General features: G+C 47.5%; 1 protein-coding gene across 2 annotated transcripts in view; it reads left to right on the forward strand.

Annotated features, from left to right (window-relative positions):
* Positions 1-26,490, forward strand: part of AGBL4 (AGBL carboxypeptidase 4) — a 1,265,610-nt gene that overhangs the window by 1,145,227 nt on the left and 93,893 nt on the right. For both annotated transcript variants that reach the window (XM_027108602.1, XM_027108603.1), the window contains exon 8: positions 12,180-12,291. In XM_027108602.1, the coding sequence (XP_026964403.1) occupies positions 12,180-12,291 (112 nt within the window). The remainder of the gene's footprint in view (positions 1-12,179; positions 12,292-26,490) is intronic.

Below are 26,490 nucleotides of genomic sequence, written 5' to 3' on the forward strand. Positions count from 1 at the left end.
ATGAGGATGATAGTGGTGGTGGTGATGCTGATGAATAGTTAATATCTATTGAACGTCCTGGGCCTGACCCTATTCTGGGTGTTTTGCATGGATTGTTTAATTCTCAGAACAACTCTCATTATTCTCATTTTACAGATGAGGAGACTGTGAGGAGACTGAGGCATAGGTAGATTAGGTAACTCCCTTAAGTTCATAGAGCTAGCTAGTGGCATAGGAGAAGGAAGGGACCACCACAGCCTAATTCTGGGGATGTATTTCTCCTGGCACAGCCTACATGCCCATCGCTATCTGACACTGAGCTCTCGTCAACCTAAATCTTTCCACTTGCATTCCTGCTAAGTCACAGCCCTCACCCCCCCCCACCCCACCTCCTCTGAGAACCTTACAAGGAGGCATGAACTGGGCAGAAAGCATGCTGCCTTTTTGAACAAAGAGGAAACCAGGCCACAGAGAGGCTAAGTAACCTGCTCAAGGTCACACAGGGAGTGAGCCACATAGTTATTTAAGATGAAACGCAAGTGACGCAGGGGCCAGACAAAGCCTTACCTCCCAGAGACTCTCTCCCGCTTTATGTAACCTGCGTGATGTTTCTACAGAGGCTGAAAGGACACTGGGGCAGGCAGCGTAATCAGGTGTCTAACCCACGAGTGCACACGGCTAAAACCAATTATTCAAATGAGCTTCCCAGCCAGGTTCCTCAGAAAAGGCCAGATGGCTAGATGTCTACGGAGGCAGTTCCCCATCTCTGTCCCCGCAAGCAGCTGAATAGCCTTTCAAAGTTAGAGTTGATAGTGAGTTGATTTTAATAACTGATTCTACAGTGAAGACAGGCCTCTGAGGAGACAGTAAGCCAGAATTAGTGGCTGGGGAGTCCGGAGGAGCAAAACAATATGATAGAATCAAGAACTTTATCGTTCCCGGTCTTAGTTCCTAAACCGCTGCTGGAATAGTGTCAGTTCTCTATGTGCGATCCTTCCGGGGCTCCCCATTGACCATCAGAAGCAGCCTATCCTCTTTAGCCTGGTCTTCAAGGCGGACACAGCATCCAGGAAGCTCCTCCTCCTTCATCTCCCACTGTCCGCCTTGCCCTGTGCGCGAACGCTCACTCGGCACACACTTCGTCCTGAGCATCCCCAGGGATCTGAGGTGGGCTTGGCCACGTGCTTGCCCTCAAGGAAGAGGCGCTGGTGAGATGACTCCTGAGAGGAGAGTGGGAGTTAGTTGGGTGAAGAGATGAGCAACACATTCTCTACCAAAGGAATAATAATGTTAAATAACAACAGTGATGATAACAATGCAAACATTAATGGAATTATACAAGCTGTCGGACCCTACTCTAATAGTTGCTTTTTTTTGTTGTTTTGTTTTTTTACATCTTTATTGGAGTATAACTGCTTTACAATGGTGTGTTATTTTCTGCTTTATAACAAAGTGAATCAGTTATACATATACATATATCCCCATATCTCCTCCCTCTTGAATCTCCCTCACTCCCACCCTCCCTATGCCACCCCTCCAGGTGGTCACAAAGTACCGAGCTGATCTCCCTGTGCTATGCGGCTGCTTCCCACTAGCTATCTACCTTACGTTTGTTAGTGTATATATGTCCATGCCTCTCTCTTGCCCTGTCACAGCTCACCCTTCCCCCTCCCCATATCCTCAAGTCCGTTCTCCAGTAGGTCTGTGTCTTTATTCCTGTCTTACCCCTATGTACTTCATGACAATTTTTTTCTTAAATTCCATATATATGTGTTAGCATACGGTATTTGTCTTTCTCTTTCTGACTTACTTCACTCTGTGTGACAGACTCTAGGTCCATCCACCTCATTACAAATAACTCAATTTCGTTTCTTTTTATGGCTGAGTAATATTCCATTGTATATATGTGCCACATCTTCTTTATCCGTTCATCCGATGATGGGCACTTAGGTTGTTTCCATCTCCGGGCTATTGTAAGTAGAGCTGCAATGAACATTTTGGTACATGACTCTTTTTGAATTATGGTTTTCTCAGGGTATATGCCCAGGAGTGGGATTGCTGGGTCGTATGGTCGTTCTATTTGTAGCTTTTTAAGGAACCTCCATACTGTTCTCCATAGTGGCTGTACCAATTCACATTCCCACCAGCAGTGCAAGAGGGTTCCCTTTTCAGCCCTCTCCAGCATTTATTGCCTCTAGATTTTTTGATGATGGCCATTCTGACCAGTGTGAGATGATAGCTCATTGTAGTCTAATAGTTTTTAATGTATTATTCCCACTGGACATGTAGGGGTCATAACTCATCATGCTCTTTCTCCCACTCTCAGCCTACTTCCACCAATGTAGGAGGAGATACAGGGGTCAGAAAGATAGAGGTCAGAATATTAGCTTTATTATTGAAAAAAGCAGAATTTGCAAGGCATGGCTTATATCTGTGACCAAAATTGACCTCCTTATACGTCACCCCAAAATTCAACTTCCCTACCAGCCACAAGCTGAGTGGGAAGGAAGCTGCCTCCCAGAAGACACACCGAGTGGAGGAGAGGAAGACAGAACGGACCCTCCCTGCAGGGTCACAGATCCAAACAAGCTGTGCCAGGAGGGCCAGGCCCAACAGTCTCTGCTCCTTGTATCAGGTTGACCCGTCAGATAAGTTCCATCCCCTCCCTTGGGAAGAAGATGCGAGGGGGTGGAGATGAAGAGCCATTCTCCTGATTCCTGGGGACTAAAAGTCCCCATTGGGATTGAAAGCAAAGGGGGGTTTCTCCCAACAACCCCGTGAAACTATGAAGTAGGTTCTAATATTATCCTCAGTTTACAGACAAGGAAATTGAAGCACATAGAGCAGTGAACTCACTTGCCCAAGGTCCCATGTGAGGGAGATCCAGGAGTCAAAACCAGAGAGCTGACTCGAAGCCCAAGTGCTCAGCCTCTGAGCCCTGCTGCCTGAACCCCGAGTGAACAGGAGCCCTGAGCCCACTACCAGGTGGTCTGGCGTGGCTAGTGCACATGGTCAGGACTGCAGCCTATGGTGCAGGTTCACACACTGCACAAAGGCTAAGAGAGCAGATGGAGGCTGACGAGCCTTGCCACTGGAGGTGTTGCACCAGCCCGCAGAAGGGTGTGCCTTTTTGTAACTAGCTCATAGGACATATAATGTGCAAGCCTTGCATGGTGTACAGGTTGGGAGACATGATGCAAGAAGCTTAAGGAATAAGTTGGGACTAGTTTGTGGAGGACCCTGAGTGTCACACCAAGATGAAACCATAAGACCAGCTAACACGTGTATAGTGCTTATGTGAAGCAAGACGGTGTCCCCAGCATTTACACGGCTCATCTCATTTAACCCCTTTAACAACCCTCTGAGGTAGGCAGAATCCACATTTTGCAGATCAGGGCTGAGGCACAGAGAGGTTAAGCCACCAGCTAATCCACGGGCCCTCCAGGGTCTTACCCAGGCAGTGTGGCTCTGGAGTCCACACTCACAACCTAAGCCGCTTCTCAGGCTCAGACCAGGTGGGCAGGGGTCTCGCCAGCTCCCAGATCTGTGAAGACCTAAAGGACTTTTCTGTCCCTTATGCTTCCTCTGCCTCTTTTCATTAAAGGAATGGAAATAGCCTTCCTAGCCCCAAGGGCCAGTACTGTACACTCCTTTAGAAAACGTGCCCCCTTGGGCCTTTAAAATGGTTCTTTTTACTCTTTGTAAGTGTTCTTACAGAGAAAAAAAAAATCCAGTAGTTCTGGAATGGACTTTCAACTCTATCCTTACATAGCTGTGTGACTTTGGCCTCAGTTTCCCCATCTTTGAAATGGGGAGATTGGGTTTTATGGAATCTTGGGTCCTTCTATTCGGTGACTGGCTCTCAAAATCGCTTTAAGCCTCAGGGTGGAAATCCCCCCAAGCCCGGGTGTTTGTTGCTGACCAGCAGGAGCCGGAAAGGAGGGGGCTGAATCCCGGAGCACACAATCTCCGCGGGAAGGGAGAGGGCGCTCCAATGACGGTTCTCCTTGTCCACCAGGAATAAGCTCCAGGAGAAAGGGCCCCAGGGAGTCTAGTGTTAGAGATGACCCCTTCCCCAGGTGTGGTCTCATCACCCCCTTCCCCAATCCTACCACCTTGCCAGAAGGACCACCACTACAGGGTCAAGACCATGCTGATCCTTGGAGGTCGGAACCCTGAGTGCTCATCCTGGCTCTGCTATGAAACTTGGGCACGTCCAGGGCCTCCTCCCATGGACATGCAATTTGTGCACTGCACAAAGGCTCCTGGTCAGGGGGTCAAGGTGGGCTGCGGCTCTGCTCCCGACCCCACGTCTGGCCAGAACAAGTGACATCATTTTGTACTTCACCCACCCAGAAGGGGCACCTGTTTCTAAATTGTCAGCCTGGAGCGGGGTGGGGGTGGGGGGGCACCTTTTGTCAATTTGCATAAAGGTACCTTTTGTGCTAGGTCCTATTTGAGAGCCAGTTTCCCCATTTAAAAATTAAGGGTGTTGGGACTTCCCTGGTGGCGCAGTGGTTAAGAATCTGCCTGCCAATGCAGGGGACACGGGTTCGAGCCCTGGCCCTGGAAGATCCCACATGCCGCGGAGCAACTAAGCCCATGCGCCACAACTACTGAGCCTGTGTTCTAGAGCCTGAGAGCCACAACTACTGAAGCCCACCTGCCTAAAGCCCGTGTTCCGCAACAGGAGAAGCCACCGCAATGAGAAGCCCCCATACCACAACGAAGAGTAGCCCTCGCTGCCAGAACTAGAAAAAGCCCGCGCGCAACCACAAAGACCCAACGCAGCCAAAAATAAATAAATTTATTAAAAAAAAAATTAAGGGTGTTGCATCCACCCCTCACCTCACATGAGTCCCTCTATCAGGCCCTGAGCTGACTCCCAGGGCTGCTAAGAGAGAATAGAGTGATGGTTAAGAACATCGGCTTTAGAGCTGGGCACCCCAGGTTCAAGTCCTGCCTCTGTCCCTGGTCCTGGCTGAGCTAGGGGCAAATTACTTAACCTTTCTGTTTATTTCCATTTCTTCAGTTTAACTGCGAGTTGGCTGTGTACCTGACACTGGGCTAACACTGAAGACTGGATGGCAAATGAAATTGATTTAGTCTCTGCCCTCCCAGTGCTTTTAGGTCTTTGAGCAAAACATGAATTTGTCCAAGGTCATAAAACTACGCAGTGGTCGATCTGGGACTCAAACCCAAATCCTTCTGAATTGGAACCTATGTAATTATTCATCCTCCTTCTCTGCCTCCACAGCCTGGGTCATATCCTTGCTGCGATCATCTGAGAAGGAATGTGAGGGAAATGCTTTAAATATCTCGGTGGTGGTGATGGGGAGGTGATTGTTATAATTATCCCTTGTGTGTGTATTTGAGACAAAGGACACTGCCCGCTCCCCTCTGTCTCCACCACAGCAGAGCCCAGCCCACCTGCTAAGCATTTTGCAGGAGCTGTTGATGACAGCTTGTCTGGCATCCTGACACCGGCCAATCAATAGAGCTGGAAGGTGCCTCAGGCCAAGGGCAATTGAATCCCAACCTCTTAGTGGCATTAAATAAAGCAATATTTATTTTGCTTTTGGTGCAAATATACTTAATCCAATGCAGCTCATTGATAATGCTGAAAAACTGCTGCGTTTGAGGGACGATTGCATGTGTGCCCCATACATCTCCACTTGTCAACGCCACCCTTCCAGGAGCACACAGCCCTGCCGTGCTCAGGACAAGACTGACCTGGAGGCAGCAAACTGCCTTTTTCTCTACCCTTTAGAGGATATGAAAAGGAAATCACAAGGAGGGGAGTTAAAATCATTGCTCTCATTCCAGTTGCCATTATTGCAACAGGGATGAGGCACAATGCCCTTCACAAGATGGAGCTGTTTATTTGCCATTTAAATAATGTTCTCTGGAACCATGTATCCCTGCCGTTGGGCAGAAGAGAAGGAGAGAAATACTGGAAGAGCAGACAGAGGAGTAGCCTATCAACTCTTTCACAGATCACATAGCCTCCTTGATGGCTGGGGGGACCCCAAAGGGTCACTGGGTTCAGTAAGACCTGGGTTTGAATCCCAGCTCTATATTCTAGTAGCTGTCAAGTGACCTTCTCAAAGTCATATCTCTCTTGGATTTTATTTGCTCATTTATAAAATGGGGATAAATACTACCTACCTCACTTGGCTATTGTGAGAGTGTCTAGCATGTAACAAGTGCTTAAATACTTTTCAAAATATGTCTTCAAGTAATTATCTAAACCTTGTTTACAAACCTTCAGGGTATTTGTTCATGCACTTGTGCATCTATTCAGTAATCTATTTATTCAATAGATATACTGAACGTTCTCAGCACCTCAGTCTATAGTAGGAAAGTTGGAGTGGAGGTAGGCAAGATGACACAGACATATTCCCTGGCCTCATTGGGCTCACAGTTTGGAAGAAGAAAGAAAAGATACTCAAGAGTATCTCCAACTCAAGAGGAAGAAGTTATATATAAACTTGACTTTCATAAATTTGGATTTTCTAGAATGGTCCTAATGTCAAACATTCAAGATTCTTGGTACCATAGATAGCCCCACTCATGTCAGAACATGGGTCCTGATTTTGAGCTCACGCAGAAATTTTACCTTGAAAATAAATAGCAGAATAGTAGAGGACCAAGGAGACACAGGCCCAGAGCAGAGACCCCAGATTTCATACTAAGGGACCCTAAAGTGGCAACCATAGGGGTGAGAGCCGGGCATCTGGAGGTCATCTTGTCCATTCCCCTGTCTTTAGGCAGCTGAAACCACTGAAGAGTAAGAACCTGCACCAGCAGTGCCTTCCCAGTGCCTATAGCCCAGGGAAGGACACAGTACAAAACACAAGCATAACACTGTTAGAAATACATAGAATTTCCAAGCTTTCTACTCCCCTCACTTCGCACATACCATGAACTCTGCCTGGCATGCTCTCTCATGTCTTGACTTTGGCAAACTCCCATCTTCTCTTCAAAGCTCTGAGCAATGTGAGAGCTCGTAGAGGCAAGGACTGGGTCTGATGCAAATCTCAAATGTTGGAAAATGCATGTAATTAATGTTAAGATATTGGTAACGCTTAACTATTTGGCATTTCTTTTAAAAACTGTATCAATCGTTTTTCTAGAATATTTTGTTCTCCTTATATTTCAACTTCACTTTATTCAAAACGTATGCTTCCTCCAAGTCCCTAACATTGGAGGTAAAGTCCAATTATTGATGCTTTTGAATCACTTAATGAGAGAGCTGGAAGAGTCCTCCATGAGTGAAGTATAACACCCTCGTTTTACCGAGAAGAGCATGGAGCCCAGGGGAGGGAGGTGACTTTCCCAAGATGATATAGATATTAGAGGTGAGGCCTGTTCCCTAGCCAGGGCTCCTGCAACTTTACTAAGATGTTTTCTTCAATAAATAGCACTCTTTCTACTGATAGACTGGTTGCCAATAGAAGCAGTCTTTAAAAATCATCTCAGAAAAACCCAGCACAGGTACTACTGATTTCAGAGTTCCGCAAATGCTTTAGCTTCTGAAGAGCTCCAGGATTCTTGGGGACTGAGTTGTCTTTGAATCACCAGCCATACTCTGCTTTCACCTGTAGTCTGGATCAAGGAGTGGATCTTTCAGGATCTCTCACCAATAACACTTTTCCTTCAGTTTCAAATCTCACTTTTTTGAATCAGAGAGGCTTCCTGGAAGCAGTATGGCCAGGTGTGAAGACCATGGAGCCCAGGGCCAGGACACCTGGATTCCAGTCTGGACCCTGTGGAGTACAGGTTAGGCGACCTTGGAGGAATGGCTTACCTTACCCTCTCTGGCCCTCAATGCTCCCACTTGAAAAACGCAATCCACCTGTGTGGCTGGATGGTTGTGAGAACCGTATCATATAAGATAGGAAAATGCTTGGGAAAGAATGAAATGTTCATTCAACAACTAAGTCTTTAACGTCTACTGTAGTCCAGGCTCTTTGTCAGGCACAGGAGTACAAACACAAATAAGACATCATCCTTGCACTTGAGGAATTCATGGTCCAGTGGGGAAGACAGACTCAATAATTACTCTATCTTGTGCTGTAGCCACTCCGATGTGGGAGCAGTGGATGCCAGGAGCAGAGGAAAAGCACCCATCCCACATTTGCGGAGGGGAAGTCAGCAAGCCTTCCTGGAGTAGAAGATATTTAGGTTTAGACAATTTCAACGATACCACAGTCACCACCACTGCCACTGTCCTCACTGGCTACCATGTATTCAATATTCGTTCTGTCTGAGGATTCTGCTGGGTCATTTACAGACACTAGTTCACGTATGCAATCCAGAAGGTCGAGGATGTTATCCTCATTTTACATATGATAAAACGGAAGCCCAGAGGGGTTTTAAAAAAAGAAATTTTAAAAAGGTCACACAGCTGGTAAGGAGTACAGCCAAAACTTAAGCCTAACTGACTCCCAAAGCTTCTGGCCTTCCCAGCGTAGCCTCATTGCTCTGTGTGACTCCGTGGGGAAAGACTGAGACTGATGGGTGAAGTCACCAGAAGACAAATTTCAGCTAAAGAGAAGGAAGACTTTCTTAACAGAGCTGTCCAAGAATGGGATAAGCTGCCTGGGGAGGTGGTGAGTACCAGGTCCTGGAGGTGTCATGGAACAGCCTGGTGACTCGGCCAAGACTTTGTTGAGGACATTCTTGTTCGGAAGAGGGAGAGGTAGGTAAGCTAACCATCTCAAAGGATACAGTTTATGATTAAGTCCTGTCATCAACGACAATGTTCCCTTCCAAATTTTTAGATGCTCAGTGCGGGCTGGAAGAGCTCTCTGGGAACAGCACCCAGACCAATGGTTTTGTCTCCTTGGTAACCAGCCATCGGGAAGTGGGCAATATAGGGGCCTGCTGGAATTTTCTATAAATTAGCCCACAGAGCCATATGGTTAGGGATGCTGTCAGTTAAAGAAACAGGAACTGACTCCGCCACTTAAGCAAAAATGGAATTTATAGGAAGGGGCTTACAGAACGAAGCAGAAGCTGGAAGACCAGACTTGGAAAACAACTAATTAACAGAGTAGCTCTGGAGGGCAGAAAAATTGGCTGTTGGCAGGAATAATCTATCTCTCTTCCACGGTAGCACTGCTGTATGACCCAACTCCCAGCGTGGCATCACCTAGTCCAAATTTAAGTGCTGGACAGAAGTAGCTGTTGCCTGAGTCTCGGTTTCCTGCCGCTGCCCTGGACGCCAAGTCATTGGGCCCATCTCTCTTCTGGGGTAAGAGAAAAGGCACCGCCACCGTGTCATCATCTTTTAATGATGGAGGAAGGAACTCTCCCTAATGCTGCCCCATCTAATCACAGAGTTAGATGCTAGGAATTCCCCAAAGAAAATGGGCAAATGCCTACTACATTAAGAGGGAACAGAGCATGGATGTGAGCTCAGATCTGCCTGATTTCCAGACTGGGGAGAAAGCCAGGAGGTCATCCCTGACCACTGCTGTCTGCTGCCCACTCCAGCCCCTGATGGACCACAGACCGATTAGTCTGTGCCACTTATATAGCATGTAGCACAAAACAATGATAAAGTACAAGGAAACAACGTAACATTTTTGATCCGCTATTATGTGCCAGAACCTGTGCTAACTTAAGTTTGTCCTCACTTAATCCTCGTAACATGGTCCTGGATTATAAATGTACATAAGCCTGTGAGCAGATCTTCTTTCTCCTGTTAGACTATGTTTCTTGTGAGCACGGAATGTCAGACTGCTTGTAAACCGATCCTGATATCACCCCTTCTCTCAAGCAAGTTGTTTATAACCCTCTGTGCTTCAGTTTCCACACCTGCAAAATGGGACTAATAATAGTACCTCCCTCATACGGTTGACATAGATAAAGTATTTCACACTTAGTAAAGTACTTAATTCTTGGGACAAAGTAATGTCTGCTGACTGTGACCCCTTGACTGTGGTGATGATGCTGTTGTAACCTGCATATGACTGTTTCTGTCCCCACTCCGCCATCAGTGAGAAGCCAACACCAGCACCCAATTCATCTAAGTAGAGCAATGCAAAGACGAAACAGTGAAGCTCCATGCTGGACACTCGAGGCCCTTACATTTCCCCTCTCACTCCCTTTACAGCTCACCATCACCACCTCTTCACTACATACATACATAGTACTCTATGATTCAGTCAAATCAAATTGCCCACCATTCCCCCAATAGCCGGGGTGGCTTCACAGTTCCCTTTTTGCTTACACTTTTCCTTCTGCCCCCAACACCTGGAAAAATTCTATTCATTCAGCAAGACCCAACTCAAATGGTTTTTCCTCAGTGAAGCCTTTCCCTATGTGTCCCCACGAAACATCAGTTATTCTCCCACAGGGTTCCCAGCCAGCTTACTTTAAGTGATGGGGGAAATTATTATTATTTACTCCCCAGCAACACCCCAGCCACCTTGAAGGAGGGGTCCTCGGTAGAATCCTTTATTTTTCTGAGTAAGATGAGCAGTGGGGATGTAAATATAACAAGCTGAGAGGGGGTTGAGTTTTATTACTTAAGGAAATAGAGGGGTTGGGAAAATAAGTAGGGATGGGTAAAATAGTAAAATAAGATGGGATGGAAGGGATAGAAAAGAAAAGGGGGACAATTTGGGCCAAGAAGGGGGGAACAATTTGGCAAAGAGTTCATCAGTTTTGAATCTGGTTAAAAATCTGTGAAGAGCAGAATTTTATCCTATAGGTGATGGAGAATCATAGATGAATCTTTTTTTTTTTTTTTTTTTTTTTTTTGCGGTACACGGACCTCTCACTGTTGTGGCCTCTCCCGTTGCGGAGCACAGGCTCCGGACGCACAGGCTCAGCGGCCATGGCTCACGGGCCCAGCCGCTCCGCGGCATGTGGGATCCTCCCGGACCGGGGCACGAACCCGCGTCCCCTGCATCGGCAGGCGGACTCTCAACCACTGCGCCACCAGGGAAGCCCCCATAGCTGAATCTTGATCAAGAAGGCAAGATTGTCAGATCTGTGTGGGAGACATTCTGGGGACAGGAAGAGGATGGATGCGGTGGTTTGAGTTGTGCGCAAGAACAGGGTTTCTGGAGTTGTCCCTCAGCCTGGGCTGGCCTGGAGAAAGCCTACAGTGTGCAGAGGCCCAGCAGAGGGAAGCGGGGGCCCAGAGACCTGGGGGTGGTGCATCTTTCCAAGGACAAGCAAGGCTTTGAGTCGATCTGGAGGAAAAAAGGGAAGGAAGAGGGATAGGAGGAGACCAGAGGTCACGGTCCCACTTGCCCTGGTGAAGTAATTAATGTGCCCATGGGAAATTGTGGAGAAGGTGGGAAGGGTAGCCCTCACTGAGCAGGTGACCTGTGAGCAAAGACTGGCACTAAGTGAGAACGAATCACTCGGCTACCTGGAGGAAGAGGCTTCCAGGCAGAGGGGACAGCCTGTACGAGAGCCCCTGGGCTGGAAGCACTCAGTTTGTTGGAGGAACAGTAAGAGGCCAGAACCTGGCACAGAAGAAGCAGGAGTGACCGTGTTAGGAGCTGAAGTGAGAGAAGATAACGGGTGGACCACATGGGCACTTGTAGCTGGTGGTAAGGACTTTGGTTCTTACTCTGCATCTAGCAGAGAACCATTTGAGCAGAGAAGGGACACCATCAGACATGTTTTAATAGGATCACCCTGGGTGTTGTGTGGAAAAGGGGGAGGGTATGTAGGGTGAGAGGTGGGGTAGGATGATGCAAGGGTGGAAACAAGACCAGGTAAGAGATTATTACAGTACTCCGGACCTTGGTCCAAGCTCAAGGTGATAGCCGTGGAGGTGATAAAAAGTGCTGGGTTCTGAGTATATTTTGAAGGTAGACACAATGGATTGGCTGTGGGTGTGAGACAGAGAGGAACAGTGGGGAAAGCGATGGTTTAGGCCTGAGCCTTCCTTCTGGCCCTGTATTGGAGATGCGCATGCGTCTGTGGTCTCATGGACACTGAAGTGAGACTGCTCCGCAGAAATATGTTTGAACCTCTCCGTGACTCAGTTTCTTCTTCCGTAAAGGAGGAATTATAATAATAGTGACCTCATAGGGTTGTTGAAAGTGCCTGAATTAACACGTGTTAAATGCTCAGCACTGTCTCTGGCAAAAAACAAACAAACAAACACGTGCTAGGTAACTGACATAATGACTGCTCCTGTACTGACTCTGACTCTGGGTACTGCCTAGGTGCTCTCTGATGGGGTTCGACCTCAACCGTCACTGGCTGGATCCCTCTCCATGGGCCCACCCCACCCTGCATGGGGTGAAACAGCTCATCATTCAGATGTACAACGACCCAGTGAGTACCTGAACCCCCTCTGCAGCTGCTGGTCTTATGGCTTGATCTGGGAAAGGGCAGTGTTGTACTGGGAAAGCCCACTAGGACCTGCAAAGTAGGAATTCAGGGCCAAAACCCGGGAGGGACTAGGCCTGCTGGTCTCTTCTCTGACTTGGACAAGTGCCTCCCCACCCCTCATGAATACTGGCTTCAGTTGTGGAGATCTCGTGGGGTGGAGGAAATATACCAGAGCACATTTATCAGGGCTCTTGGGTTACAAGCGAAAGAAATACAACTTGAACCAGTTTACACAGAATAGAGAAGTTTTTAGAAGAGTCCCAGAGCCTCCTATACAGTTGAAGACTGTAGCCTGGCCTCCTGCATCTCTAGGGAGCTTGTGTCAACTGTCACATCCAGTGGTCCCCCCACTAGAGAGTGACTCACTCTCATATTCTAGTTCCAGTTCCAGGAGGGACTGGAGTTCCTCTGGGCAGGAACTGGAGGACACGGCCACCTCTGGGCAGGGCAACTGTGGCCCAAGAGGCAAGGATATGTAAGGACAGGACAGCCTCGCTGGAATCATGTAGTTGACCTTGGGGTGTGTGATGGTAGTGATGAATCTGCTCCTAGAGAAGAGGGCCTGCTATTCCAGAAGGAAGGGGAATGGGGATGTCCACACTGAGTTTGCTCACAGGGATATGACTTTGTGAGAAATAGGAGAAGACATTGGGGTTTCATAGCTTAGAGAAGAAAGGAGGCCGACCACCATCGTTCTGTCTGAAGAGCTGTGAAGGAGGATAGTCAGACATCTTCCAGGGGAGGCCAAAGCAAGAGGTAAGGTCGATAGAGAAATGAAACTTCTTAACCATTAGAGCTGCCTGAGGACGGAGTGGGTGTGTGACCTGTGAACTTGGCCTTACTAAAAGTGTTCAACTTGAAGCTAAATGACACTGGCAAAAATAGTGCATGGAGGAGACTCAATTGTTTGGAAGACATTATAGTGAGACTGCGTCTGAGTGAGTCTCTTCCAACATTGATTGTAAGGTCGGATCTTAACAGACGGCACCGCGAAACAGAGGAAAGCTTCAAGTGAGCTTCATGAGGGAGCGCTCCCGGGCGAGGTTCACCGGTCCGAGAGAAAGGGACCAGAGAAGTCGCCCCTGGGTGAGGGTCGGGCAAGATTTTATAGGGGAAGAAGGGAAAGGGGTGTGGTGAATCTGGGAGGGCGCAGGGTATTCCTTATTTGGTGGTCTTTTCGGGTATCCTGGGGGACCGTTAGTCCCGCCCCTCGAAAGGCGGGAAGGCTGGGCTGGGTTCAAAGTCCCCAGGTCAGTTCCTGGAACTGGGTGGTCCGGAATGTCTCCAGGGCAGTTTCTGGAACTGGGTGGTCCGGAGAATTTCGGTCTGATGCAACCTGTGAATCTGATTGTGTTCCCCTGCCTCGGGCCAGTTGGCCTTACATTGATGATTGTGATTTATGACCCCTTGACTGCCATCAGGTGACAGACAGTGACTGCTAAGACAGCAAAGGTCCCAGAGTTGGGGTATTTCAATGATGCACCTGTGTACCTCATTCTACTCACTCTCTTTGAAGATACCAACAAGAATATCCTAAATGAAGGAGCAGTATGTATTGAACAGGCAGAATTGTGTACATAAAAACAAATGTATATATTAGAGCAAAGGATTAATGAAAAAGTAAGAAAGACCTTAGGTGCAAAGTAGTTAACTCAACTGCCATTTTTATCTTCCTCTGTGATCTTTGCTTCCCTAGGTCTTTTTATAACCCACTTGCTGTCAGGGCTTACGTAGCCATAGCTTTAGTATATCTGCTTCCTTCTCCAATTCATCCCTGCTTGTCTACAAAAGAAGGTGTTAGCTATACTCTCCAAACCCCGTTATTACCCTGAACTTTTGATCCATCCTGACCACCTTTCCTGGCAGAGAAATGCTGCTTCTGAATTGCTCAGGAGGTGTCTGTTGTCAGCTGGGTTCTGTCCCCCAGACCTCGGGTGTTAACTGTAGTTTCCCTGATAGAATCATGACACCTCCTTCTTCTGCCACCTTCTTATTAAAAGAGGACAGCCCCTACCTTTTTTTCTGATCTGGCTGATAATAGCTATTCAATAACTCTTTGTTGAGTTGCATTGGATTGAACATGGCAAATCCTGTTATGCCCACTGTAATATGGTTTATAGATACTAAAGAGCTATTCACAGAGGGGACAACGAGGCATGATCAAAGAAAAGACACGAGGCCGGAGAAGTGACAGAGTGGGGGCCTCAGAAAAAAGTGGTGTTTTAGGTGAATCCCCGAGGAGAGAACGGGGGGAGGAACAGAAGGGAGGGCGTCAAGTTTGCTAAAGAGAAGAGGCATCAGCCTGCCGTTGCCATCATCAATCTGAAGTCATTGATTTGCTCCCAGGCAACTGGGCACTCGATCCTGTTACAGAATACAGATCAGGCAAGGCCGAGCTTCAGGGGGATTAGGATATCTTTGTGCTATGACCAGATGGATCATCACCTGGTTGGACCTTGGTAAACACACTAGGATGCTGAGCGAGTTGTGGGAGCTGCCTTCTTCCCGAAAGCCCACTCCTTTACGCCCCAAGCAAGGATGTAGAACACTAACATCAGAGCCAAGCTGACCTGGACCAGGACCCTGGATCCCTCCGTCTCTTCCTCTCTTCCCCGCCCCCCTGCCCAGAATCTTACTCCATTCTTTCCTTCCTTTTTCCACAAATATTTATCAAGTAGTTTCTAACTACCAGGCATTGTAGTCGTAATAGTGAACAAAACCCTAACTCTTACAATCTAGTGGGAGAATAAGCATTAAACAAGTAAATACTGATAAATATAGATTTACAAGTTGCGTCAAGGGTTACCAAAAGAATGTACAAAGTGTGATCTGTAGAAAGGATGGTTGAAAGTTTCGGCTTGCCCAGGGCAGTTCTGGTCTATACCCATTTTCCTGGAGTATTTATTAATGGTACGTACTTCCACTCTTAAAAGCATCCCTTTTGGATGAGAAATTATACTATCTCTCTACCTAAAAACTCTGTGAGGGACTTCCCTGGTGGTCCAGTGGGTAAGACTCCGTTCTCCCAATGCAGGGGCTCAGGTTCGATCCCTGGTCAGGGAACTAGATCCCACATGCATGCCACAACTAAGAGTTCTCATGCTGCAACTAAGAAGCCTGCATGCTGCAACTAAGAGTTTGCATGCCACAACTAAAGATCCCACAGGCCGCAACAAAGATCCCATGTGCCGCAACTAAGACTTGGTGCAGCCAAAATAAATAAATTTTTTTTTTTTTTTAAAGGAAGAAACATCAGAGGTGTTTAAAAAAACGCTATGTGAAAGCACCTAACACAATACCGGGTGTGTACCAGATCCTCAACAAACATCATTTGTATCCCATTCAAATTCACATTTAACTTCCAGAGTCAATGTGCCCAGATGTAAACACCGCAGTGCCCCAGGCATCTGCCCTAATGGCGTTTCTACCCTGGACCTTCACCATCACAGACATCATCAGAATCGCTCAACCCCAGAGCTATCTAAACTGCCAGGACAGCTTCTGACCTTGTTTCTAAATGCCCACAGCCTCACACCTTCCATCCTGGTGGCCTTCTGCATACAGGATCAGCAGGCAGAGAATCAGAAAGACCCTTGCTGATGGGCAGGGTCTATATCTGCGAGCATTGTTGTGTGTGTGTGTGTGTGTGTGTGTGTCGGTGTGCGCGCGCGCGTGCATGCTTGCATCCCCAGGGGGACCCAAGGAAGTTTTTTCAAGGGATTTGGACTGGACCTTTAGGAATGGGAAATATTTTATCAGGTGGCTATGGGTTAGGGATGAGGGAGGTGACAGGGAAAGGGGAGAGGGCTTTCCAGGGCGAGCTGAGCCACAGAATGGAGGTGGGAGAGCTCAGCTGCCGGGGTGGGTATGCAGCATATCCAACAGGGCAGCTGTGAGGAAGCTCATGGGCAAGGAATGTGGCTTCTTCCTGTGGTCCAATGCTCTCTTCTCATTAAAATCAAAGTCTTAGGCCCTTTATTAATCTGATTTTTAATTGAAGTATAATAACTGTTAAAACAATTAAGGCAGTGGAACAAAGCGCTGCTTGTCGGGAATGTTGTGGCGCACAAGCTCTCTCAACCTTGAGAATCAGTACCATCACTGAAGAGTCATCGAAACCACTTGGGCGAGGGAGAGAGATGGATGAGTCAATAGTACTTCAGTCCATTCGGGCCCCCAATCTAAAAACCCTAGAGACGTCCTAAAATTTAAATCCACCTGAGGCTCTCTCCCCTGCTTAAAACCTTCCAGTGACTCCCCATTATTTGTGGGATAAAGGCCAACGTCCCTGACATGCTATTCAAGGACGTGTCCTATGTGTATCCAGGGCGGAGCGCAGAACACGGCACCAGAGAGAATATGATGTTGAATGATAGATGCTTTACAAAGTGACTAGGTCCGCAACGTGGAGACTAAGCGGAAGAAGAGTGCCCGATAGGCACTGATGGCAGGGGTGCAGGTGAAAGACGATGAGACCCGAACTTGAGCGTGGCCAGGGCTGCTCAAGAAGGATGCCCAGGAAGGGACATGGGAGGTGAATGCGTCCCCTCCTGCCCTCTCCTCGGCCCCCTGAGTCCCTCAGAGCCCAGGGCTGCTTTGTGGAGAAGTCTCTATGCTCTGGGGTGATTCCCTGCCTTCTCCTAGAGGAGAAAGGCCTGTGTTGCTATAACAACTTGGCTGCAGCTCTTTTAGACAGATCCGTTTCCTTAAATCATTTAAGGAAAACTAGCTGCCATAACAACACGGAGCAGTTTTTCAAACAGAGCAGCACAGGGCTGGGTTTTTTTTTCCTTGCTTGCCTCCTGTAATCCTCAAGATAAGCTGCTCTCTTTCTGTCAGATAAATAAATAAATTATCACATGTTTACGCGCAGAGTGAGCGACACGGTTGGATAACACATGCAGGACAAACACTCATTCACACACACACAACATAGAAATATGCAGAAAATGCACATGTTCACATACATAAATCAGAAACTATTTTTATGTAAACATGGTAAATAAGAGATAGACACAGACAAGTATATGGTTCTACACAGTCACACAAAGGAGAGGTACACAAACGTACAGACAGCACAGTTTCACAGTCAGTTAAAGAAGAAGGAAATGGCCCATGAGGTCTGTTCTTAGGGTGAACAGAGGTTTCTCTGGTCACCAGACCAGAAGGCTCTGAGATGGTGACTCTCACTAGAATCCGCAGGCCACCTGCATGTTAGTACCTGACAGTCTGGCGGGAGAACCCTGCCGGTGGAAGGGTAAGTTCACCTGGGCAAGGACGGGCGTACCGGGGAGAAGGTTGGAGGTGTCCCATCTGCATCACACACACACACTTAGGAGGGAACCAGGAGAGCAAGAGGCACAGCCATGGCATCTGGGGCGGGATAATTCTTTGCCCCCATGGCAGGATGTTTATCCGTCCCTAGGAGCAGACTGTGCCAGCCCAGGTGAAAACCACATCCCCGGGGCGTTTGCAAGCTATCTCACCAAGGCCTCAGGAACTTTGGAATCTGGACAATGGGTTCCCAGATTTTTGTTTCATCCCCACATCTATGACTTTATTATCCCAGAGATCCCCTGCAGGGAGAAGCTGGAACTATCTGGGCTGATCTTTGTGGCAGCAAGAGGGCCTTGCGGGGAATGTAACTCCCCCATCAGAGTGGCTGAACCATGGATTTGCTTGGTGCTCTTAGGCAAGTCTCTTCCCCTCTCTGAGCCTTCATTTCCCCCCATCTATACACTGTAGGGGTTGAAGGATGATCTCCACAGGGCCCTTCTGGCTGCAAGTCTGTGTCATCTTGGAGTTGTTTCTTGGTTATGTACGCTGCACTGCTGTGCAGGATTTCACGCCAAGGCGCAAAAGTCCTGGCTGCTGCAGGGAAGCACAGGAAGCATTCCCGGAGTGAATGCCTGTGAAGGTGCCCAGCACATGGCAGAAGCTCCATCAATGTCAGTTTCCTGAGCCTCGGTGTGCCCATCTGCTAAAGGGAAGAACAGTCCCTGACCTGCTTAGCTCGCAAGTTGGAGAGAGACACCCCATTATATGAACATGAAGCGTTTTGTAAAGGTGAGGAAGGATTATTGCCGTGGGGCAGCATGGAGAGGAATTCCCTGCGGAAATGTCCAGCCTGCCCCGGCTGCTAAAGGTTTCAAGAGGAGTAGGTGCAATGCTCTCACACCACTGCCATAGGCCACACACGTGGGTCTACTCCAGTGCTTTCTTCCACTCCTAGCAGCAGGGCCCAGGAAATCAGTAAACAGCCACCAGGAGAAAGGTTGAATATGGGAGTAAAGGCTGGAAGTAAATGTGGTATTGTAGAGGGGGCTCTGAGTTCATGCAGTTTTTACAGATTTTCCTACAACAGTTTGAGATGGTTTATGAAACTTTAAAGAATTTTAAGAGAAATCATTACTTTTCTAAAGGGTAACTTCCCCCTATCATAAAAGGTGTCGTTTTTCTACCTCTCTAGATTATAGCTTGGACTGTGGCAGTGAGCAGGGTGGATAGATGGAGCTCTCATGTCAGAGCAATATTCCTGTCAAGCTGGTTGTTTCCTCCAATTTCTCTAACATCTTTCCATGAAAGATTCTGGATGCCTCTCACCAACTAACTAGATACATATTGTTTCAACTGCATGGGGACCAGCAAAGCTTCTAGAAGTTTCCCTCTGAGTCAGGTCAGTTAAGCTCTCTGTGTCCTATTTTCCCTATCTGTAAATTGGGATCAACAATGCCCATCTCATGAGATTTCTCTCGGGATAAGATAATATGCACATAAATAACACTCAGTAGTAGGTATATTAAAAATGGAGCTATTGAGATTTTATGCATTTCGTCATTACAGCACTTACCTCACTGTCCCCAACCCCACCTCCAGCTCCTATAGCCCACCACAGACTGTGATCCCACCAAGGCCCTGAACTTCACCTTGGTCACTTCTGTATCCCTAACACCCAACGCAGGGAGGGCACAGGCCTGCCATGAATGCGTGTTGGGAGAGAGAGAGGAGAGACAGGCGGGTAAGAAGAAATCCACTCATCAGAACCTGGAATGAGCATCTGCACAGTGTTCTGAAAAATGTGTGGGAATCTGATAAATACAGAGGCATGGACATATATACACTACCAAACGTAAGGTAGATAGCTAGTGGGAAGCAGCCGCATAGCACAGGGATATCAGCTCGGTGCTTTGTGACCGCCTGGAGGGGTGGGATAGGGAGGGTGGGAGGGAGGGAGATGCAAGAGGGAAGAGATATGGGAACATATGTGTATGTATAACTGATTCACTTTGTTATAAAGCAGAAACTAACACACCATTGTAAAGCAATTATACTCCAATAAAGATGTTAAAAAAAAAAAAGAGAGAAGGAAAAGTATTCAAGTCAGGAGACACGCTTAGCCACTCTCAAAATCCCCCTTCTTCAGAACCCACCTCCAGCCCTACCGCTTCTAAGATATCCCTGAACACTTTGGCCCAAAGTCTATTGATAGACTTTGCTTCTGTCTCCTAGTGGTTTAGCCCATCAACATTTATAGAGTGTATTCCATGGGCTTGGCACCATAGAAGCATCTCCTCTGACTATAGGTTCCATTTTCTCAGCTAAATTGCAAACCGCTCCAGTGCAAAGGATCTGCCTTCCCCTCCCTGCTGCCCTGGGCAGGGCTGGCTACTAGCTGGCAGCTCAATGAGGGCCTCTTGAACATTGATTGAAATGCAGTTCTCAGGAAGGGTAGCTGTTTGGATGTCTGTAGGCAGCCCGCAGAGCTGGGCACACCTCCCGGTTAAAGCGCACATCACGCTGTGTTTTAGTGATAGTTTCCCTGCCTCCTTTATGCTGAGCTTCTCAAGGATAGAAGCTCCATCTTTTCCAGCGTGCCTCTCCATCACCTGGCAGGGTCCCACGCTTGGTAGGTCCTCAAGGATGGTTTGGGGACATCTTGGCAGCTCCCTCATCTGACCCATTGCCCCTTATCAATATAGCACAGGAACATCCCAGAGAAATCGACCTCCGCAACTTTCTCACCGTGCTGCATTTCCATGGACTCATCTTCGTTCTTTCATTTTTTGCCCCTGCTAATCCCTTGTCATAAAATGCTCTCACATATGGAATCTTCTCAAGCTTACAAATTTGAAAATTCCAGAATGTTAGAATCCAGCCATGAGGATCTCCGTTACAAATCTGAAAATTCTAAAATTCTTCTCCTCACCCCTCTCTGCTGCCCGTATCTGTTCCACTTACCCTGGTTTCTAGGTTAGACCAAGCGTGCTTCCCCATTTTTCCTATCCCATGAGCACCCAATTATCCAGGCCACAGTGAGTTAAAAAGAGGTCTCTGTGGACAGCCTGAGAATAATCTGGGAGTAACCTCTTTACACTTACCCAAACACTCCAGCTTAACTCCAGGTCATCTCTTCCAGGAACTTTTCCAATTCACCTACCGCACCCATTTCTCACCCCTCCAGCAAACTCCTCCCCTTCTCCCTTCCAGGCCCCTGGACCGAGAGCATTGGGATCTGCACACAGCCTGCCACCGCATTAGAGGCTCAACTGAGCTGGCCTATGACAGACTACAGGTTACATTTTAGGGTGTTTTGTGTTCAATGTGTGTGGAACTTTTCCAAGAGTTATTTTTGGTTGTTACTGTTGGGAGACTCCTGAGCTAAGGATGAATTCACGCTGGTACATCAAATAGCATATTGCATTTCAGAAATCGGCCTTAGCCATGGGAAATCAAGTAAGTCAGATGCCTAATTAGTCCACCATTTACCGTGCTGGAGAGAGCTGAATTCTGATGAAAGGGACCAGACTAAGCACTGTGTCCAGCAAGAATTGAACTGTCTAACCTTTCATCCAGAAATTGCCCCATCCTCCTGAAGTACTAATGCCCACCTCTCAAGCCTTGTACTGGCCCCAGGTGTCTGGCTGTGAGAAGTCTTATCAGCCTGGACACAACTTGACCTTCTGTCCAATGAGCTTTGATGCTCTCCCACTCAGCAAGCCATTCCAGGCTCCTATTTCTTGCTTTTACTACAAAGCTAGTAAAGTGTATACATAAAAGAGTAACTTCCCTATAGCCTTCAAAAGGGAAAAATCATTCATTTATCCATTCAACACACATTTTCTGAGCCCAAGCCCTGTATACTGGAGTACAAAGGCAAATAAGAAACAGTCCCTCCCCTCAAGGAGCTGATTATCCAGAATAGAGCAGTGGATTTCCAACTGCTTTTAGAAAAATTGCAAGAGGTCTGAGGACCCCCTCACATGGGGCTCCTCTCCATTTTAACCACAAAGGTATAAGTTTGTGGCTAAGAGCTCAGGCTCAGGCCCAGGTTTAAATCTTATTTCAACATTCAATGGCTTTGCTACTTTGGGCAGGTCTCTTAACCTTTTTAAGCTTCAGTTTTCCTTGTTTGTAAGAAGCTGTTGTGAGGATTAACTGAAGTGATCCATGTGTCCTGCTTCAGGCACTGTACCGTCACTGTGCCAGGCACATTTATTCTCAAAAGATTTTCACTATTATTAGTATAAAATATGTGTTTGAATAAAGGATTCCAAGGCCATAGAAAGTCTGCAAACCCCTGGTCTAGCGTTCCAGACTCAGTAAACCAGTGATGGCACGACAGGGTGGGAAGTGTTACGATAGACAAGGGATCTGGGTACCATGTGGGAAAAGCAGGTCATCCCAACTGGACTTGGTGTCAGACAAGACTTGCGAGAGAACGTGACCTCCGAGATGAGCCTTGAAAGAAGCATAGGAGTTGTTTAGACAAAGACCACAGGAAGTATTACAGGCAGAGGGAGCAGTGTGTGCGAAGACATATGTACTAGACTGGTGAATATACTCAGGGAATTCCAGGGAGTTTGGTATATGGGGATGGGAGGAACTCAGGGCAAGGGACTGGAAGTAAGATTGGGCTCTAGGCAGCGGCCAGTCATAAAGTCCCTGGCTACCCCAGGGAGTTTGGACTTCATCCTGAAGCCGTGGGAGCTTTCCTTCAGGGAGCAGGGAAGACATGAAATTTAAAAGAGAAAAACAATGTTATTATGACTTTCTGGGGTTTAAAATATATTGGTGTGTTTGTAGCTTTAGCCAGCAATTACAGTACTAGAAACCTAGGCTAAAATAATCTGATGTGTGAATAAGGATTTATGCAAAAAAAAAAAGTCCACAGAATCATTATTTATAAAACAGTAAGAAAAAAACCAAGAAAAATTGAAACGCCTAACAGTGGGAAACTGATGGAGTATATCACAATACATTCATGTAATGGATGTTATAATATTGTGAAAATGTCTATGCTGCAATTTTAAGTGAAAAAAAGATAAGACAAAGTTGCATATGTATTATATGTTAAGACATATATAACAACCAGGTTCAAAATGTACACAAAAAGAATGGAGGTAAACGAGATGTTAACAGTGGTATTTCTGGGTAATAGGGTTGTTTTCTTCTCCCCCCTTTTTTTATGTTTCCCAACAGTTTTCCATAAATATATGTTAACTTTAAAATTGGAAAAAAGTTATGGAAGGAGGAGGGGACCTGACTACCCATATATGAGGAGGGAATTTATTTTATTTTATAAAACAGAACCAAACTCATCAGAGTCAAGTGCTTGGTTCTGAGCCAGTCCCTAGGATAAGAGCCTCATGAAGCCAGGTCAGCCCACCTTATAGAGGGAAACTGGAAGCAGTCGGTATCATTTGTGCATCCATCCCTCTAAGTAGCCATCCTTTTATCTATCTTTCCATCCAACCATCCAGCCATTGTACCTCTGCTCTGTTCAAAATGCCTGTCCCAGGGCTTCCCTGGTGGCGCAGTGGTTGAGCGTCCGCCTGCTGATGCAGGGGACACGGGTTCGTGCCCCGGTCCGGGAAGATCCCACATGCCGCGGAGCGGCTGGGCCCGTGGGCCATGGCCGCTGAGCCTGCGCGTCTGGACCCTGTGCTCCACAGCGGGAGAGGCCACAACAGTGAGAGGCCCGCGTACCGCAAAAAACAAACAAGCAAACAAAAAAACAAAACAAAACCAAAATGCCTGTCCCAGAGGTACCTATATCCAGGCTCCTAACATCCTAGGAAGTCTGTTAACTCCTCTGCACCCTCTTTGTAAGCATAACAAAGACTTCTCATCTCCCCTTCCCCGGAGCAAACCTCAGATTGTGCCCTTTTCCCCTACTTTGGCCCTTTGCTCGTCTGCTAAGTCTTTGGCTTTCAAATACTGTCCTGTCAGCCAGGACCAGAGGCAGACCCTTTACTCTCAGGGAGGAAGAGCAAGAGCTCTGCAGTCAAAAATTGCCTCCAGCTTCCAATTCTGCCTCTTCCTGTCACCTCACTTCTCTGAGCCTCTGTGGCTTTATCTGTGAAATGGGGTAGTAGCATCTCCTCACAGCGGTGTTGTGAGAAGTAAAGAAGACCCTGCATAGAAAGCACTCAGCACTTAGCGTGGTATTTCCTAAGGCTGGTACATTGTAAGCACTCAATTAATGTTAGCATTTATTCTTACTATAAGCTCAAATCCAGTAATATACAGTAACTGATATTTCAATGTTAATTTCACAAAGCCATCTTCAGAACATTGTCACTATCTTTAAACTGTAGCATTAAAAAAACAGCTATAGTTCTGATTATCGCAAGAGCATTGCCAGAAGTTCTTAAAAGATAGACTGGGAGCAGGTCTAGCCTTTATCTCAGCTTCTCTGACCACTCCCCAACCTCCATCTGTGACTCAGGCTTTCTTCAGCTGAGCTAATAACCCTTAATTGGGTGACACTCAGCTCAGTTCCAGGCATGGAGCCTTTCTCTCTTACGGCTTCCTATATTTGTCTGTTCTGATCCATTCTGTGTGGATTTTACGGTTTCACCTCTGGTGGGCAAGTGGATTTCCATCATTCCCAGGTTTTGGGTATATGTGCATGTGTGTTGGGGCAACCTGCTATAATCCCTAAGGGCTGACACCAGCAAGGATCGTTCTAAAGTGAATACCATTGACTGTGATCCTCCAGACCCCTTGGGGTGATTCCAGACCCCACAGGTGGCATGGGGTGGGATGCACTAGCAGAGGCTCTGGAGGAGGGCTAGCTGGAAGGCGGAGTTTGTATGCTGGTTGGCAGCTAAGGCCATTTGTCAGAAATGGCCTCTCACTGGCCATACCTAGAGGGCATGTCAAGGCCAAAGCTTTTCTTTGGCACCACCAGTGCACACTCAGCAGTCGAAAGAGTTGACTTACTCAGGCTCCCTGTTACAAGAGGACAATTTCTTTCCTGTTAGAGTTTAGCTCTAGGCTGTGACCTTGCAAACTCCTCCAATTGCTAAAGCATGTTCTTTAATAGACATTTCTGTTACGTGACAGGACGTTCTTGTGCAGATGGGGCAAATGAAAGCAGCTGCTTAGGATCCTAGGCGGTTGGTGGGCTGAGGAAGGGGGAAGGCGCTGATATTTATTGAGCATCTATTAAGTGCTAGGCATTGTCTCATGGAACCCATCTAACAGCCTTATGAACTGGGCGTCATTATCCCCATTTCTTAGCTGAGGAAACTAAGGCTCAGCATGAAGGACACCCCCGCCCTCACCCCACCGTAATCTCTCCCGGTGCTCACATCTATCACTCCACAGCAAGCTGATTGCTTTACGTGCTCGTTTTTCTCTACTCAACTGTGAATTCATTGAGGGATAAAACTATGTCTCTGTCACCTCTGCATTCTCTTGCCCAGAGCATAATGCCTAACACATCAGTAAAATGTCAGTTAAAGGAAGGAGCAAATGAAAAGCGTTAGAACCTGCAAGGTCACACAGCTGATGGGAGCAGAGCTGAAGTGGAGTCAGAGCTGTCTGATCCCAAAGCCCGTTTCCTGGTGCAGGTGAGGTGAGCGGGCTCCGCAGGGGCCGAGCAGCCAGCAGGACCGCAGCAGCTCTCAGGAGTCTCCTCTTTTATCTCTAAAAGACATGTAAATGGCCAACCTAGAAAAGAGGGATTCTGTTGATCTGGCCTCTTCTTGAGTATGGTGACACCTCTGTATAGCACCTGTTCAGAATGACCCCCATAGTCTTTATGTCCAATTGACATTATAAATGGATATACCAGCTTTATTCCGTTACTTTGGGTACCCTGCCCTTCCTCCCAGCACTGTAAGGAACACTTGGAATGAACTCCTGGATTGAACACGCCAGGCAAGTCAGGAGGTGGATGGAGTCCTGAGTGGGGTCAGCTGACACCAAGTCAGTCAAGAGGTTAGCGCCTCAGGATGCCCCCTCTTTATTCACAGACCGGGGCACCACCTGAGAACACGTACATCCCCAACTTCTCCTGACTTGGGTACTTTTGACCTTGAATTAGTAACTTAATTCTGGCCTTCTGGGGTCTCACAGCTCACTTAGTAGAGCCAGAGAACTTCAGAGCTGGAAAAACTGAAGAGGTGCCCCAAACTAACCTTTCATAGAAAGAGAACATAGAGCACATGAGCCCAGGGCAGGGAGCTGGCCCGCCCGAGGCCACAGGGTAGGACTGTAGAGCTGGGGCTCACACTCAGGCCCCCACCACCTCTGTAGGGTGGGAGCACATCACTTAGGCCCTGGGGATGAATCACTAGCACATGGGTCTTGTTATAATTTTTTTTTTTTTTTTTTTTTTGCGGTACGTGGGCCTCTCACTGTTGTGGCCTCTCCCGTTGCGGAGCACAGGCTCCGGACGCGCAGGCTCAGCAGCCATGGCTCATGGGCCCAGCCGCTCCGCGGCATGTGGGATCCTCCCGGACCGGGGCACAAACCCGTGTCCCCTGCATCGGCAGGCGGACTCTCAACCACTGCGCCACCAGGGAAGCCCTGTTATAATTATTTTTGCTAATTGGTCACAAAGCTGTATAGTTTTCAGAGCACTTTCACATATAAGCAGCCATTTGACCCTCACTGCCATGTTGTGAGATAGGGATTATTGTTTTGTTTCACTTTGCAGGTAGGGAAACTAAGCCCTAAAAGTTACTAAGACACTTTCCCAAGAAACAGAGTCAAGGTTCAATCTTTGTTCTTCTGACTGCAGGTATCCCCCAGTCCAGCCCAGGGCGGAGCACACAGATGGATGAGTCAAAAGAAGGGAGGGGGCTTCCCTGGTGGCGCAGTGGTTGAGAGTCCGCCTGCCGATGCAAGGGA

The sequence above is a fragment of the Aethalodelphis obliquidens genome, unplaced genomic scaffold (assembly GCF_003676395.1).
Source record: "Aethalodelphis obliquidens isolate GAN/ISIS:26980383/991018 unplaced genomic scaffold, ASM367639v1 scaffold9, whole genome shotgun sequence".
NCBI lineage: Eukaryota > Metazoa > Chordata > Mammalia > Artiodactyla > Delphinidae > Aethalodelphis > Aethalodelphis obliquidens.